General features: G+C 43.6%; 1 protein-coding gene across 1 annotated transcript; it reads right to left on the reverse strand.

Annotated features, from left to right (window-relative positions):
* Window positions 1-541: 541 nt before the first annotated feature.
* On the reverse strand, window positions 542-16,735 carry Kpna7 (karyopherin subunit alpha 7; the record flags this gene model as incomplete). The annotated part of the gene is given in 7 exon segments (XM_060368702.1): window positions 542-691; window positions 1,468-1,701; window positions 4,549-4,663; window positions 8,734-8,780; window positions 11,019-11,077; window positions 12,913-13,030; window positions 16,643-16,735. Coding segments are annotated over 7 exon segments (816 nt in total), but the record flags the coding sequence as incomplete, so codon positions are not given.
* Window positions 16,736-16,991: the final 256 nt, after the last annotated feature.

A 16,991-nucleotide genomic window follows, 5' to 3' on the forward strand; every position in this document is an offset into this window, starting at 1 on the left:
TAGCTGAGAATGACCTTGAACTCCTGATCCTCGTACTTCTACCTCCCAAGTGCTGGGATGATGGGCACATACCAGCAAGCCCGGATTATGTGGTGCTGTAAATGGAATCCAGAGCTTCATGCGTGTTAGGGTGGCGTGCTGCCAAATGAGTTACATCCCAGCCCAACCTACTTGTGTTATTTTTCTTGAACTTTTTTAACATTCACTTTCTCTCTCACCCCCTTCCCCATTGTGTGTGCATCCACACACCATTGCACACGTGCGGGTGTCAGACAACTTGCAGGGGTCAGTTCTCTTGGTGGCAAGTATCCTTACATACCGAGCCTTCTTGTCCCCTTCAGTGACAACCCCATGTTACTAAGAAGCAGACTCAATGTCTTCAGCTGGGGACTGCCTAATCAGAATAACTCTCATGAAGGAAATGAGAAAATATGTCAAAGAAGAAGAAGAGGAAGAAGAAGAGGAGGAGGAGGAGGAGGAGGAAGAGGAGGAAGAGGAGGAGGAGGAGGAGAAAGAGGAGGAGGAGGAGGAGAAAGAGGAGGAGGAGGAGGAGGAGGAAAACCTCCATGTCTGGGGCAGTGAGCAGATTCAGCAGCGGCTCCAAGATTCCTGAGTGGACAAGAATAGTCAGCTTGCACTGAGAATCCCCTGTTACAAAATTAGCTATGCAGCTTCCTTTGGACTTTAAATTCTGTCTGCAAAGACAGAGGTTTGGGGTCTCTATGGAGCCTAAGGCCCACCATAAAGTGATGCTGCTTGATTACTTTTTGGTTGTTGTTGGTTTTATCTGTTTTTGAGATAGGCTCTCATGAAGACTATGCTGGCCGCCAACTTGAGGAGGACCTTGAACTTCTGACTCTCCTACCTCTACTCCCAAATGCCATCTTTATGGATGAGCACCACAATGCCAAGTATTTGTGGTGCTGTCAATCAGCCCCAGGGCTTTGTGCATGGTAGGCATGCACTCTACAAAATAAACCACGCCCTCCGCCTTTCGTTTCGTTTTAGCTTTTAAAAATGGGACTCTAGGACTCACTATGAAGCCTAGGCACGCCTTCATTTGCATCCCTCCTGCAGCGGTCTCCTGAGTGTTGGGATTGCAGGTGTGTACCACCAGACCTGGTTTGGTTCACTCTCTAGGTCAGCTGTAAGAGCTGAGCTTACACATGAAATTTATGTCCAACACCCTAACGCCCTGCCTTCAGTTCTTGATCAGAACGCAGCGTCTAAGAGAAGCCACGAAGCAGGCAACACAATTCCCACCAGAGAATTTTCTTTTTCTATTTCTTTTTTTCTTAGACAGGGTCTTATATAGCTCAGGCTGGCTTTACTGCAACTATGTGGGTCAAACATGACTTTGAACTTCTGACTACCCTACTTCTATCTCTCTTTTCATGTGGACGCAGGAGATTGAGCTCATATCCTCACGTCTGTACAACAGACTCTCTCCCCGTATTTGCCACTTACATTCTGTAGTAGGGCCACCAATGGAGACAGCAGGTCATATGTTGTCAACGGGTAGATATGGTGTTTGGGACCAGCAGCTATGTTGTTCATGGCCCAGGCAGCATCCTTCTGAAGGGAGAACACTGGGTGTTTCAGGGGCTTGCCCAGTACCTTCAGCATGCCAACATCGGTGGCTATCTGAGTCCGTTTATCTGCTCCAGTCACAAGGCTGCCCATAGTGCTGAGAGAAGGAATCTAGAAGGACAAAGAAAGGTGTCTAAGAACTGTAAATGTGTCACAATACAGTTGAGTAGCTGTGCTAAGAAATGTCTGGAAGTTTGTGGTGTTTTATTCTGTCAGCATGCCCACAGCTGCTTTCACGCGGTTTCAAGTGCTTGCTATCTTTCCTAAAGTTCTTGGCCAAGGAGAGTAGACAAGGGACACTTTTATCAGAAAGTGATGGTACACTGGGGCTGGGTGTGTAGCTGTTGGAAAAGTGCTAATCTGTCATGTATGAATTTCTGTGTATAAACCTGGTATAGTGATACACACTTGTGATAAGTCTCTGTGTCTGTCTGCCGCTCTGCCTGTGTGTCTATGCCTATCTGTCTTTGTCTAGTCTGTCTGTCTATCTTTGTCTCTGTTTCTGGCTGTCTCTGTCTCTCTATGTGAATTCCTGTTTCTGTATCTGTGTGTCTCTTTATCAGTGTCTGTACATTTTTGATCTGTGTCTGTCTGTGTCTTTCTGTCTCTGTCTGCCTTTGTCTGTCTCTTGTCTCTGTGTCAGTATGGCTAAGTGTCTGTGTGATGCTTTTTCTCTCTTTTGTCTCTCTGTCTCTATATTTGTCTGTCTGTCTTTCTGTCTTTGAGTCTGTCTGTCTCTCTGTCTTTCTATCCCTCTGTCTGTGAGTCTGTCTGGTTCTCTTTCTGCCTATCTCTTTCTATCTGTTTTTTATTCTCTCTGTATCTCTGTCGGTCTAATTTCCAGTCTGTCTCACTGTCTGTCAGTTTGTCCCTCTGCCTGTCAGTCTGTCTGTGTCTGTCTTCCTGTGTCTGTCCCTATGTCTGTCTGTTCCTGTCTTTGCGTCTGCCTGTTTGGGTGTGTGTCAGTCTCTGTGTCTTTCAGTTCCTCTGTTTGTCTGTCTCACTGTCTATTTATCAGTTTTTCTGTCTGTCTCTGACTGACTCTATTTGTGTCTTGGTCAGTGTCATGTCTCTTCTTAATTTCTATCTGTCTGTGTGTCTGTCTCTGAGAATACATCCTGTCTCTCCATCTCTGTGTCTGTATCTGTCTCTGATTCTGTCTTGGTTATCTGTCTGTATGTCAGTCTCTCTCTGTTTACCCCTCTGTCTGTCTGTCTTTTTGTCTGTCTTTCTGTCTCTGTGTATTTGTGTCTGCGCTTGTGTCTTTCTGTCTCTGTCTGATTTTCTCTGTCTCTGTCTGTCACTGTGTCTGTCTGTCTGTTAATTTGTATCTTTATCACACTGTTTATTGCTGTCTCTCTGTGTCAGTATCTGTCAGTCTATCAGTGCTTGTGTCTGTCTGTGCCTAGGTTTAGCTGTCTCACCCTGTGTTTGTCACTCCCTGTGTCTGTCTGTCTGTCAGTTTGTTCATATATCTGTCTCTCCCTGTGTATTTCTATTCACCTGTCCTAGTGTATGTCTGTCCTGGTGTCTTTCTATCTTGCTGACTGTCTATCTGTCCATCTGTCTCATTGTCTATCTGTGCTGGTGTCCATTTGTCAGACTGTTCCAGAGCTTAGCTGTCCCAGTGTCCAGCTGTCCTGGTGCCAGTCTGCCTGGCTGTCAGTCTGCCCTGCTGACAGTCTGTCCTGCAGTCTCTCAGTCTCTCAGTCTCACTGTCTACCTGTCTTACTGTCTTCCTCTGCCTGTCATCTCTGTCTTTTTGTTTCTCCTCAGTGTCTGTCTGTCTTTGGTTTCTGCATCTGTGTGTCTGTCTCTGTCTAAATGTTTGTTTCTATCAGTCTCTATAACTGTGGATATGTCTGGATATTTGTGTCTCTATCTGTCTGTCTCTGTTTTCTGTCTTTTGTTTCTTTCTGTTCTTGTTTCTTTCTTTCTGTCTGTATCTGCCTGTGTCTTTCTGCCTCTTTCAGTTTGTCTTTCTGTCAGTCTGGCCCTCTATCTGTATGTTGGACTGTCTCTCTTTATCAGTGTCTATCTTTGTGTGTCTCTGTGTCTGTCCTTATGTCTGTCTCTTTCTGTCTGTATGTCTTTGTCTCTGTGCTGTACTGTTTCTGTCTCTCTCTCTCTGTCTCTTTCTGTGTCTGTCTGTCTGTCTCTATCCCTGTTTGTTTCTCTCTGTCTATCTGATGATTCGGTCTCTCTATGTGTCTCTGTCTCTTTGCCTTTCCATCTCTCTCCCTGTTTGTTTCTCATATGCACACAGTGGGTCCACACAGTCACATACATACAGACAGACACATGCACATATACATATGAATGTGCCCACAGAGGCATGCATACTGGCATGCACAGGGTGGAGAAGGAGAGAGAGAACAAACCTATTTGTTCAAGTTAAACTCCGTTGAACAGTAGGAAAATATGTAAGAAAAGTCCCTGGGTGGTAGGATTTTAAGCACTTCACTGACTGCTTTTCTAGTTATCATATCAAGAGAAATCTAAGATTTTAACACCTACTAGGATCTGAGATGGAAGTGGATGTAAGAGTTAGTCTAGAAAGTCTCAAAGAACAGAGGCTCAGGAAGACAAGCTGAAGGTAAAGGCTTAGAGCTGACAGGAAGACCTGGGGTGGGAGATGAAGATGACAATCTGATACAGTTAATCTGACACACATGATCTAATCTGTTTTTGTATTCTGAGACCTGATGTCCCATCCTCAAGGCTAGTCTTGAACTCACTGTGCAGCCAAGCATGACCTTGAACTATGATCTTCTTGCCTTCATCTCCCCAGTGCTGGGATGATAGGCATGTTTCACTGTGCCCAGATTATGCCGTATTAGGGATGGAACCAGGGCTTCATGCATGCTAGGCAAGCAGTTTCCTAACTGTCCTGTGATCATAGCACCCACACACTCTGACCTGAAGGCTCTTGAAGGTGGGAACCAGGATGACATTTACCAAGTCATTGAGTTCTGAGCTGGTCACGAGATCTATGAGTCTGGGCAGGAACCCTGTGGTCACCACAAGATGGATTTACTCTTTGCAGCATACAGTCAGGTAGGACAGAGCCCATCTGGAGTGGAGAGAGGCTGGGTGATATCTGCTTCACCAGCTCCTAACAAGGGTATAGACTTTTGTTTTGGTGTAAGTTGGACCAAGTCCATGTGTTACAAAGAAATATGATTTGTGACGGGGTGCAAAGGAGACAGCATGGAAATTGTGGCCTTTCCAAACCTTCCCATGATTAGTGTAGACCAAAGCTTTTGAGCATCAAAAGAAGTTCTTTCAGGCAGTGATATGTGTCAGGGACAAATACAATGAGCCTTATATTTAAATATGTAAATGTCACATGAAGGTCTCTAGGTATTCTTCATAATGCCTTTCTCCACTCTACTCAATGGATGACTTAATTATTTTAAGCTTCTATTTTTAAATATGTGCACAGTCAGCTGTCTGTGTTTGAGAATGTGCTTGTGTGTACACATGCTTATGGAGGCCAGAAGATGGGGTGGATCCCTTGTCCAATGAAGCTGAAGTCACAGGTACTTGAGAGCCACCTGACATGGGTGCTGGGAGCCAAACTCTGGTCTTATTCTAGAGCATAATGGTTTAAAAATGTTACCGTGTGTGTGTGTGTGTGTGTGTGCCTTTGTCATGCCACGCATGTCATGACAATCTCAGGTGTCAGTCCTTCCCTTCCCCTTTCATGTTGTCTGAGTAGGGTCTCTATGTTTGTGTTGTGTTCTGGGTTTGTGTATACCAGGCTTGCTAGACAGCAAGATTCCAGGGACTCTTCTCTTTTTGCCTCCCATCTCACTGTCTAAACTGGGGTTACGGCTGTGTGCTACCGAACCTGGTGTCGCGTGGCCTTTTGGATCTGAACTCAGGTCCTCCCACTTGCAATGCAAGCACTTTACCCATGAAACCATCTCCCCAGCCCTTGATTTTTTTCTACTCACAAAAACAAACAAACAAACAAACAAACAAACAAACAAACACCAAAAACAATAATCAAGCAGCTGAGTGCAGAAGCACATATATAACCCCAGTCACGGTGGAAGAAGAGGGATGCTGAGCATGCACATTGAGTTTACAGCCAGTCTAGGACACATGAAACTCTGTTAAAAGCAAAATCAGGAATTACTTCTTCTCGCTGTCTATAACTCTACTGGCCTGCTATAATTCCTTATATGCATATATATTGATATATATACATATATCTATATGATAAGTTCTATTAAATACATAATAAAATAATTATTGTTTTTATATTATACAGTAAATTATATATTTTATTTTATATATTAAATTTATTATAGTTTATATATATATATCAATTTTAGTTATAATATTTTAAAAAAAATCCCAGGTTCTTGTGTATGCTAAGCAAGCATGCTACCACTGAGCTACATTTCTATTCCTTTAAAAAAATAATTTATTTTCTTGTGTAGCTATGTGTGTGTATATGACATGTAAGTGTTGGTACCTAGGGAGGCCAGAAGGGGGCATCAGATTCCTCACAGCTAGAGTTATGAACTGTTGTGAGCCACCTAATGAGGCTGCTGGGAGCTGAATGCAGGTCCTCTGGAAGAGCAGGAAGTGTTTGTGACTTCTGAAACATCTCTCATGTTCCATTTCTAGTCCTTTTAAATTTTTATTTTGAGACATGGTGCTCCTAAGTTGTCCAAGCAGGATCTGAACATGAGATCTTTCTGCCTCCACCTCCCAAGTAGCAGGGATTACAGGCCAGCTATATTAAGCCCAGCCATACCCATTTCCTTTCCCTCTCCCCTCTTTTCCATTGTTTGAGACAAGGATTTATCATATAGCTCAGGCAGCTTAAAAAATGTTTTAAAATTACGTTTATGTATGTGTGTTTGAGCCATGATGTCTTGCAGGAGTCAGTTCTGTCCTACTCTGTGGATTCTGAGGGTTAAACTCAGGTCCCCAGGCTCTGCAGCAAGCACCTTTGCTCACTGAGACATTTTGCCAGTTTAGACCTCAAACTCTTGATAATCCTCCTGCCTAAGCCTCCTGCTAAGCCTTTCTGATCCTTTAAGATCATTCTTCTGGCCAGGCAATGACGGTGAACACCTTTAATCCCAGCACTTGGGAGACAGTAGAAAGTGGATGTCTGAGTTTGAGGCCATCCTGGCCTACAGAGGGAGTTACAGGACAGCCAGGACTACACAGGGGATTCCTGTGATTAGAGTGGAAACAATCTGAGATCATCAATCCTACCCCCGTCAATTCTCCAGCCACTACCCCGCTTGTACTTTTCAGAGTAGATGATGAGGCAGGGTCTTCCTATGCATCTCTAGCCTGACCTTCAGGTTCACTCTATAGCCCAGGCTGACCATAAACTTGCCATCCTTCTGCAGAAGCTTCTCAGGTGCTGAGATCATTTGTGAATACCACTATGGCAAGCTTTCCACTTTCTGTCTGAACACTGGAGGCCCAAGGGCCTGATCTCAGGCCCTCTTTCTAGGTTAAGGGTTGGCAATGCTTTCCATAAAGAGTAACACAATGACAACTTTTAGCCTCTTGTCTCACATGATTCTTTTGTGAGTGTTGAAATGTATCCTCTTGGGCTGGACCACGGTTTAGTTGGCGGAGTGTTTGCTTGAATGAATCCCTGGGTCCCATCTGGTTTGGGTGGTGTAAATCTGGTAGTGGTGGTATACAACTATCACTGGTAAGATGAGATAGAGGTAGGGAAATCAGAAGTTCAAGGCCATCCTTGACTACATAGTAAGTTTGAGTCCTGCTGTGAATCTGTGAGACTGTCTCAGAAGAAGAAGAAGAAGAAGAAGAAGAAGAAGAAGAAGAAGAAGAAGAAGAAGAAGAAGAAGAAGAGCAACAACAACAACAGCCAGCATGATGGCTCAGCAGGCAAAGACACTTGTTAAGTGTGACTACCTGAGTTCAATCCCTTGGTTCTTATAGTGGAAAAGGAAAACTAGCAGCATAAGCGCACATGTATGTGCACGCAAAGACATTCACATGCATGCACGCACACACACACACAGGTACGGAAATATACACACACCAAATAAAATGCAATAAAAATAAAATCTCAACTGGTATGTTTGTTGAAATAAGGTTGAGCAGGTGTGTGATAGCATTGTTGGAAATGATAGTGTCCTAATTCTGCATAGTCACCTACAAGTGGAGGAGAGCATGAGAACAAAGATGCCGGCAAACACCTTTGAGCCCAACATTCAGGAAGCGGAGGCAAGCTCGTCTGTGTGTTCAAGGCCAGCCTGGGACTCATCTCAATCTCCCCTCTTCAAAAAGTCAACAAGGAGAAACTCAAATTGGGTGTCAGTTTTAAAGTTTATACATAAACTTTATAGAGTTTATACATAATGGTGCTGGAGAGATGGCTTGGTGGTTAAGGCTATATACTGTACTTGCAGTGTCTCTGAGATCTGTTCCCAGCACCCATGTCAGTAACTCCAACTGTCTGTAACTCCAACTCCTGAGAGATCTCTCTTCTGGCCTCAGTGGGCACCTGTACTCACAGGCGCATGCCAATACACACACATACAAACTTTAGTTAGATGGCTTAGTGGAACTTGCAGCTAAGCCTGATGACCCGCGTTCAATTCCCTGGACTCACATATGGGAAGGGAGAGTCAGTTCTTGAAAGTCATCCTCTTACGTTCTGAGACAAATGAGCTGTGGCATGTGTACAATCCCCACCCACCTCAAAGAAATAAAATGTAATTTTAAAAGTTTATACAAAGGGTGAGAGACTAAAACTGAGTTTGGGGTATTTGGTATGTAGTTAGAATGGCTGTATAATAGATCCTGGTTTTCCTAGGTGTCTAGTAAGTGCACATGCCTAGGGATGGAGAGATGGCTCAGTTAAGAGCATTGTCTGTTCTTCCAGAGGACTAGAGTTCAATTCCCAGCACCCACATGGCAGCTCACAACTGTCTGTAATTCCAATTCCAGAGGATCTGGCATCCTTGAGTAGACATGCAGGCAGAACACCAATGCATAGAAAAGTAAATAAATCTTTTTTTTTAGAAAGTGCACATGCCCAGTGCCGCTAGGAGGCATTGACAGCTGCAGTTGTTCAGAGCAGAGGTCGTGGATACAGACTAAAGACAGCAAGCTCTGCCAAGGTGGTCATACGTGATTGTAAACACTAGCTGCATGTCATACCACAGCTGCCAGAAGGACTGAGGTTGGTAGAGAACACAGCAGTTCTCTGAGGAATATTGGTAGGAGCATTCATTTCCAAATGCAATTCAGAACACACTCTGGGGTACACAGAGGGGGCAGATCAGCCATAAGAAAATTTGCCCTGTGTACTAAATTTTTTTTGAGGTGGGATATTATATGTTGTGCTCAACTCAGAGATCCACCTGCCTTCTGCCTCCTGGGTGTTAGGATAAAAGGCAAATGATGTCATGCCTACCCAATTTTTGTTGTTATTTTTTTATGTATCTCAGGCTGGCCTCAAATTCAGTATGTAGCCACGGGTGTCCTTGAACTCCTTATTCTCCTGCCTCCACCTTCCAAGTGCTGGGATCAGGGCACCACCATGCCCAGTGTTGCATAGTCCTGAGGGATGAAATCCAGTGTCTCCTTCATGCCAAGCAAAGACTCTACCAACAGAGCTACATTTCCAGGCCCAGTACACGACTGTGACACTCAGGAAGCCTTGGTTTGTTCCATTAGCCATCAAGACAAAGCCCAAGTCACACCTGCCATTCGGTCTAGTTAGTTTCCTACTGATCCAAGTGAAATGAACCCAACCACTGTCCGAGAGGCAAGGCTTACTGAAGCATTTTCAAAGCAGTTGTTTTCCCTGGGAGTGGTGGTGCATGCCTTTAATCCCTTCACTTGGGAGGCAGAGTCAGGCCTGCTCTGAGTTTGAGGTTAGCCTGACCTACAGAGCAAGTTCTAGAACATCCAGGATTACACAGAGAAACTTTGTCTCAAAGACAGACAAGAATGAGGAGGAGGAGGAAGAAGAGGAGGAAAAGGAGGAAAAAGAGGAAAAGGAGGAGGAGGAGGAGGAGGAGGAGAAGGAGGAGGAGGAGGAGGAGGAGGAGGAGGAGGAGGAGGAGGAGGAGGAGGAGGAAAGCATCAGAGGGGTCGTTTTGTATTTCCCTGGAGCATCAAGGCTCTGCAGTCCCTGCAGATTGAAGTGCTGACTCAGCACATTCCAGCTTCTCTGAACTAACACTAGGTGGGTTTTAATTTGTCAAAATCCTGAGGGACCCAACTGAACCTTCCCCAGAGATAACTGTTGTATTCATTTCAGCCAGGAACATGGGGCTCAAGTCTTCAGAGCTAACTCCCTTTCTTGGGTTTTCCCATACCATACAGGGCATAAAGCATTAACCTCCCAGACCACTCTGGGCTTTTCAGGGAAAACATCTCATTCTAAGCTCAGGAAACTCTGTCTCTGGCTCTGTATCTCCATCTCTCCAGATCTATATCATCTATATGTCTGGACACACACACACACACACACACACACACACACACACTCTTACTGAATTTCCTTCGACATACAGGTTTCTAAGGTCCTGGATTAAGTACAAATAAACACATACTGCAAGGGCCAAGGACTTATTTTTATTTCCTTTTGAGACATGTTCTCATTTAGTCCAGGTTGACTTCAAACTCACTGCAAAGAATGACCTTGAACTTCTGATGCTCCCTCCCTTACCTCCTTAGTGCTAGGCCTTTGGACAGAAACCACCATTCCTGGTTTATGTGAGTTGGTGATGTAACCCTGGACTTCATGCATGCTACTTTTCCAGACTATGTTTTTTTGAGACAGGGGCTTGCTGTGTGTCCTGACTGGCTTAGAACCCATTTGCTTTACCAAGCTGGCCTTGAACACAAGATACTCCTTTTACTTCTGTGTTCTAAGTGCTGAAATTACAAGCATGCCACCGAGAAACATTCCCAGTCCCTCACTGGGGGATTCCAGGCAGGTTCTGAACCACTGAACTACACTCCTAACGTCTCACTGGGAGATTCTAACAAGTGCTTTACCACAGAGCCATACCCCCAGGCCATCACTGGAGGATTCTAGGTTGGTGCTCTACCCCTAAGCTAATGCCCCAAAACTTTAACTAACTATCAGATAAGAGAGTTAGCTAGGGCTACTGTTACTTTTGCAACTCTCTGCAGCTGTCCTAAAGCAACATTTACCCTTCACAGATTATTTATGACCAAAAATTCCTGCAGAGGCCAGTGTAAACTAAGCAATTCATCTCTGACCACAGAATGCATTTCTTAAGTTGCTGTTAAGGATGATGGTAATTGCCTCAAGCTTTTGGGTGCACTAACCTTTCTGCATAGTATGGGCATTTTGCCAATGCCAGGAAATCCAACAGGCTACTAGAACTCACTTTTGGCTATAAAACTACATATGCCAGAGCTGTGCATGGTGATACCTGGCATATTGGATTTGAACTATTCACACCTTTGATTATGTCTTCCATACTGAAGCTGGCTTGTCAGAAAACAAAAAAACAAACAAACAAACAAAAAAACACATCCAGGTCAGCCATCCATCTCTGTCAAAGGAAAGCAAAGGGCCAATGAGACGGTTTAGAGGGTAATTGGCATTTGCTGCCAGGTCTGATGACCTGAGTTTGATACCCAGGACCTCCAGGATGGAGAAAACTGACCAATTGTCCCGAGATCTCTGTGTGCACACGGTTATACACAGTCGTGCAGAGTAAACAAGCGCCTTAAACAACTTACAATCGTAATAAAAATACAACTCAGGCAGGCACAAACATCAACTAGATCAGTCATCCACCTGATTTGAGCAGGGTCCATGGTGCACCCACCTCTACACTAAGCAGTGAGGAATACTTGCTGACCCGTAGGTCATATGTCAAAGTACAGAACTCTCCGTGCTTAGGGAGAGCATCCTGGTGCCTTCAGCACCTTTCTGAAAAAGATCGTTTTTATGATTTTTAAATGAGTGTTTATGGCACATGATAGCAGGTGCACACCAAGGCTAGAGGTGACTGAACTCTCTAAAGCTGTAGTAACTGGTGCTTTAAGACCAGTTACATGGTCCTGAAAACCAAAGTTGGGTCTTCTGTAAAATCAGCAAGTGCTCTTAACTTTTGTGTTCAGCAACCCTTTTTAAAATTTTTATTTGTGTGAATATGGATGGGGTTTTGGTTTTTGGAGGACGGTGCGGTTTTCCACATGTATGTCTGGGCACCCTGTATGAAGTACCATGTTTTGAAATACCAGACAGGGTATTGAATCTTTCTGGTCTGGAGGTGCAGATGTTTATGAGTGCTGGAATTGAACCTGGTTTCTTTGAATCACCAGCCAGTGCTCTTAGCCACCAAGCCACCTCTACAGTTTCATTTAACATCTTTTCATCACTTGTCATAATAATATGACAGTGAAGGGGTGTGGTGTAGCACAAGGATGTCATGCTTGCCCAGGATGCACACGTGTTCACCTTCCAGAAGAGAGAAATGGGGGGAGAGGCAAAGTGGGAAAAGAGAAAAAAGAAAAAGTGAGAAAGGAAAGGAAAGAATGGAAGGAAAGACAAAGGAAGGAGAAGAAAGGAAAAAGGAGAGATGGGTAAGAGAAGAGAGGAAGAAGGGGAAGGAAAAAAGAGAATGGAAGGACAGGCAAGGAGGAATTATACAAATAAGAATGTCCAAAATATCCCTCATCCGTAAACGTAAAAAGAAAATTTACAAGAACAAAAAACCACAGAGGAAACAATGAGCACCTGATCCAGAGAATTGCAAAACAATCAGGTCAACAAATGACAAGCCTTGTAAAAGCCAGACAGAGCGAGATAAGACCCCCAGGCCATTAAAATCAGAAAACTGGTGAGGAGATCACTTCTGCACTTAAAAAAATGAAATAAAATCAAGTAAAAAGTGGAAAAAAAACCCCCAACAAAACAAAGGCAAACCAGAGGACAGCAAGTTAAATAATGCGGGGAAAAATATATAAGTTCTGGTAAATATACCATCAAGATGACGATAAGAGAGAAAACCTTGGGCTGAGGCTCAATTGTATAAAGGCCTTGCAAAGCAAACATGAGAACTTGAGTGAAAATTTCTCCACCCACTCACACCACTGGAGGATTTTAGACAGGCACTCTACTACTGAGCCATGTGCACAGCCCCTCACTGGGCATTCGAGGCCAGGGATCTACTGCAAAACCATACCCACAGCACTACTCTTCCTTTCTTTAAACTGAATTAAATAGCAAGATCTGACTCTATTAAGCCTTCTCATGCTAGAGATACTACTAATGCTATCCCCTGCACAGGAATGCCTTCAACACTGAGTTCCAACATACCACTTTGACTGATACTTGAGTAATCAGGTCAGTAGAAAAATGGCTGATATTGATTCTCTTTAAAGCTTGTTTATCTTTCTTGGCCTTCTGGAGTTACAGGCTGGCAGCCATCCTCTGTTATCACCTAATCTAATGAAAATAACAAATGATTGAAGTTGTGATAACCAGGTTGATGGTGAACCAGGGCATTATTACATTTATTATCATTACTATTATTATTATTAGTATTAGATGTTTTGCTTGCTTGTAGGCATGTCTGTGTACCGCGTGTGTGTATATGTGTGTGAGAGAGAAAGAGACAGATAGATAGATAGGTATAAAAAGATAATACTCACCTGCCAGAGGAAAATACTGAGTCTCGGATAGGCAGAGAGAGAGAGAGAGAGAGAGAGAGAGAGAGAGAAAGAGAGAAACAGCCAAACAGTCAAGGCATGGCTGCTTCAGAGGGAACTTGAGATAACTCAGTGTAGGTGATGCTCTGTCTTAAAACAGTTGAGAACAATTTGAGAAGACTGCGAGCATCTTCTCACACATGCATGTCCTGACATTCACTCTAACACTGCAGTATACTAAGACTGTGGTTTGGTTTCAGAGCCATGAGCATGAGGGTTCACAAGACCTAGCAAGTCAAGCCAAGCCAGAGAAGTGATCCTGGGCCATGGCTGGTCTGCTTGTCAGTGACTGACCACTAAGAGAGGCTTCAATACTGATGCATTTTCCTGAATTCCAAGCCTGGGCAAGGGAGTCTTGAGTACTATGGCCACATCAGGAGAGACAGTACAAGTGAGTACAGTACAGTAGAGTAGAGTAGAGTATAAAGTGGACATTTTATGTCCTGGTCACTGGAGGGAGCCTGTCAGCTTATGATTAGGCTGACAGCCTCAGCAACTTCCCTTCCCTTACTGCCTGCCTGATGGACAGGTGCACTGAGCATCAACTATTCGTACCAAGACCTACACACATTGGCCAGTAATATTCACTGGCCAGAGGAGAATACTGAGTCCCAGAGAGGTTTGGTAGCTTGCTCTTTTGGGCAGAGAATGATCAGTTGGTGCACTGTTTAATTCCAAACCAATTCTTTGACCCCGATGTGATGACCATTGTGGTAACACACTGGGACCTTTGTAGTCTCAGTGGTCAACTTCAGAACTCTCTGTCCCCTTCCTTTCTTTCCCTGAGTTAAGCAGGTCCTGATGGACATGTTCTGTGCTCAATGCTCATTTTAAACAACTATGCATCCTATCTCATCTAGGCTCCTGGAGCCTGTTTATAGCACAGCGGCTGGGAAGCCAGGCCAAAGCAATGCCTGCAGGCAACGTTCCCTGAAGTGACACCACTGAGCTCTTTCTCAGGAAGGTCACATAAGGAGAAAATGGACATTGTCCCTGCATCATTGGGTAATGAACAGAATGCAGAATAACCTATTCTTTCCTGAAAAAACATGGGTCTTGGGCTGAATGAATCTTTCTGCCAGCTTTATCATTGGTCTAAAATAAGCCTTCACATTTAGGTACCACCTTGAAACAGGTGCCTTGAAAATTTCAGACTGAATATGTGCACACTCAGCATTAATGACGCTGAGGGAGGAGAGTGCCTTTCATCACAGCTGCTCTGGAAGAATTGCATGTCATTGGCTGAGCTTAAACGGAGCTCAGAGGCTCCACACAGCATCAGGAGGGCATTCTCTGGAGGACAATGAAATGCTTTTTTTTTTCCCCTACTATCCACCTACAGACACCACCTCAAATTGCCAACAATATCTGAGGACTAGATAGAAGGATCCCTCTTTGAGAGCTACCCAGTGGGTAGATACTGCTGAATCCTTGCCCAAGATAGGCACTGCTTGCAATTTGACAGTACAGAAAGGTCATATATGCTTCCCTGTCTTCAAAGACATCCCAGGAAACCTGCCTGAACACACCAGGAACATAGTCCTAACCCCATAAGAAATGGCAGATTTCTCAAGGTCCTGCACTCTGGTTGTAGCACTTCTCACAAAGCCTCAGAGATACAGAATGTGCTACAGGGAAGTAATGGACATTAAATACTGGGTCTGATCACAAAGCCCAGCAAAAGACCCACCTAATAAAAGGAGCTAATAAGCACTGGTCACTAGTGTCTATCAACATCAGTAAACTCAACTCTCCAAGAAAAAGACAGACTGACAGAATGGTTATGGAAATATGACCCAACATTATGCTGCCTTCAAGAAACACACCTCAGTAACAAAGATAGACACTACCTCAGAGTACAGGGCTAGAAAAAGTTTTTCCAAGCTAAAGGACACAAGAAGCAAGCTGGAGTAGGCACCCCAATATCTAATAAAATAGACTCTCCACCTAAATAAATCAAAAGAGATGGGGAAGGACATTTCATTGTCATCAAAGGAAAAATTCAAAAGAGGACATCACAATCCTGAGCATCTAAGTCCCAAATACAAGGGCACCTGCATTCATAAATATATCATTGTTAAAGCTTAAATCACACCTTGATCCCAACACATTAATAGTGGGAGACTACAACATCCCACTCTCACCAGTGGACAGGCTACCAAGGTAGAAACTAAACAGAGAGCTAATGAAACTAACATACATCATAAATCAAATGGAACTAGCAGACATCTGCAGAACTTTTCACCCAAACACAAAAGAATACACCTTCTTCTCAGCACCACATGTTACCTTTTCTAAAATTCACCATATACTTGTTCACAAAGCAAACCTCAACTGATCATTAAAATTGTATCAACCAATCTTTTTTTTTTTTTAGCAGATCACCATGGATTAAAGCAAGACCTCAACAACAACAGAAACAACAAAAAGCCTACAAACTCCTGGAATCTTCACAACTACTTGCTTAATGATCACTGGATGAGGGACAAAATAAAGAAACAAATTAAAGAGCATCTAGAATTCACTGAAAATGAGAGCAAACTTACCCAGACTTACTGGACACCATGCATGTAGTGCTAAGAGGAAAGTGCATTTTACTACGTGCCTTCATAAAGAAATTGGAGAGAGCCCATAGTAGCAACATAAAAGATCACCTGAAAGCTTTAGAAAAAAAAAGAAGCAAACACACCAAGAGGAGTAGATGGCAGGAAATAATTAAACTCAGGGCTGAAATCAATAAATTAGGAAGAAAGAGAGCAATACAAAGAATCAATGAATCCAAGAGTTGGTTCTTTGAGAAAATCAACAAGATAGACAAAGCCATAGTCAAACTAAGTAAAAGGCAGAGAGACAGTTCCCAAATTAACAAAATTAAAAAAGAAAAGGGGCCATAACAACAGACACTAAAGAAATCCAATGAATCATTAGGTCTTATTTCAAAAGCCTGTATTCCACTAAATTGGAAAATCTAAATGAAACGGGTGGTTTTCTTGATAGTTTTCAACTACCAAAGTTAAATCAAGAACAGGTAAAAAGTGTAAACAGCTCTATAACCCCTCAGAAAATAGAAGCTGCCATTAAAAGTCTCCCAACCCCCAAACACACAGACACAAAAACAGTGGAGGGCTGGATGATTTTAGTGTGGAATTCTTTGTGGAGCCATAGAATGGCTGTTTGACTCTTGCCTACTTGGAATCTATGATGCACATTGTGCCTTGCATGGTACAGTGAGTTTCCATCCCTGGACCGCAGGTGCTGCTTTGAACTTTGTAGAGGTTTGTTCAACCGTTTAGATTTGGCAAGGTATGCATATGAGAACTTGCCTCCCACTTACCTGAGAACTGTCCTCCCGCCTTCTAGAATTTCCTTGAGAATATCCTGCTTTGTGATTTTCACTGAAACTAGTTCCTCCCCCCGAGTTGCCCATTCTTACTCTTTATAAGCTGTAACCTAAAGTACAATAAACTGAGACTTGATCAGAATTCTGTCTTGTCTCCATTCTTTGCGTCTCCTGTTCCATCTCATTCCCTACCCCCCCTCCAGATTCCACGCTGACAGTCCTGCAGGTCGGGACAGAAGTCTACCAGATATTCAAAGAAAATCTAAGAACAATACTCCTCAAACTACAAAGTGCAAACAGAAGGGACTCTACCAAACTCACTCTATGAAGCCAGAGTCACCCT

This window comes from Meriones unguiculatus, chromosome 15, assembly GCF_030254825.1.
Source record: "Meriones unguiculatus strain TT.TT164.6M chromosome 15, Bangor_MerUng_6.1, whole genome shotgun sequence".
Classification (NCBI taxonomy): Eukaryota; Metazoa; Chordata; class Mammalia; order Rodentia; family Muridae; genus Meriones; species Meriones unguiculatus.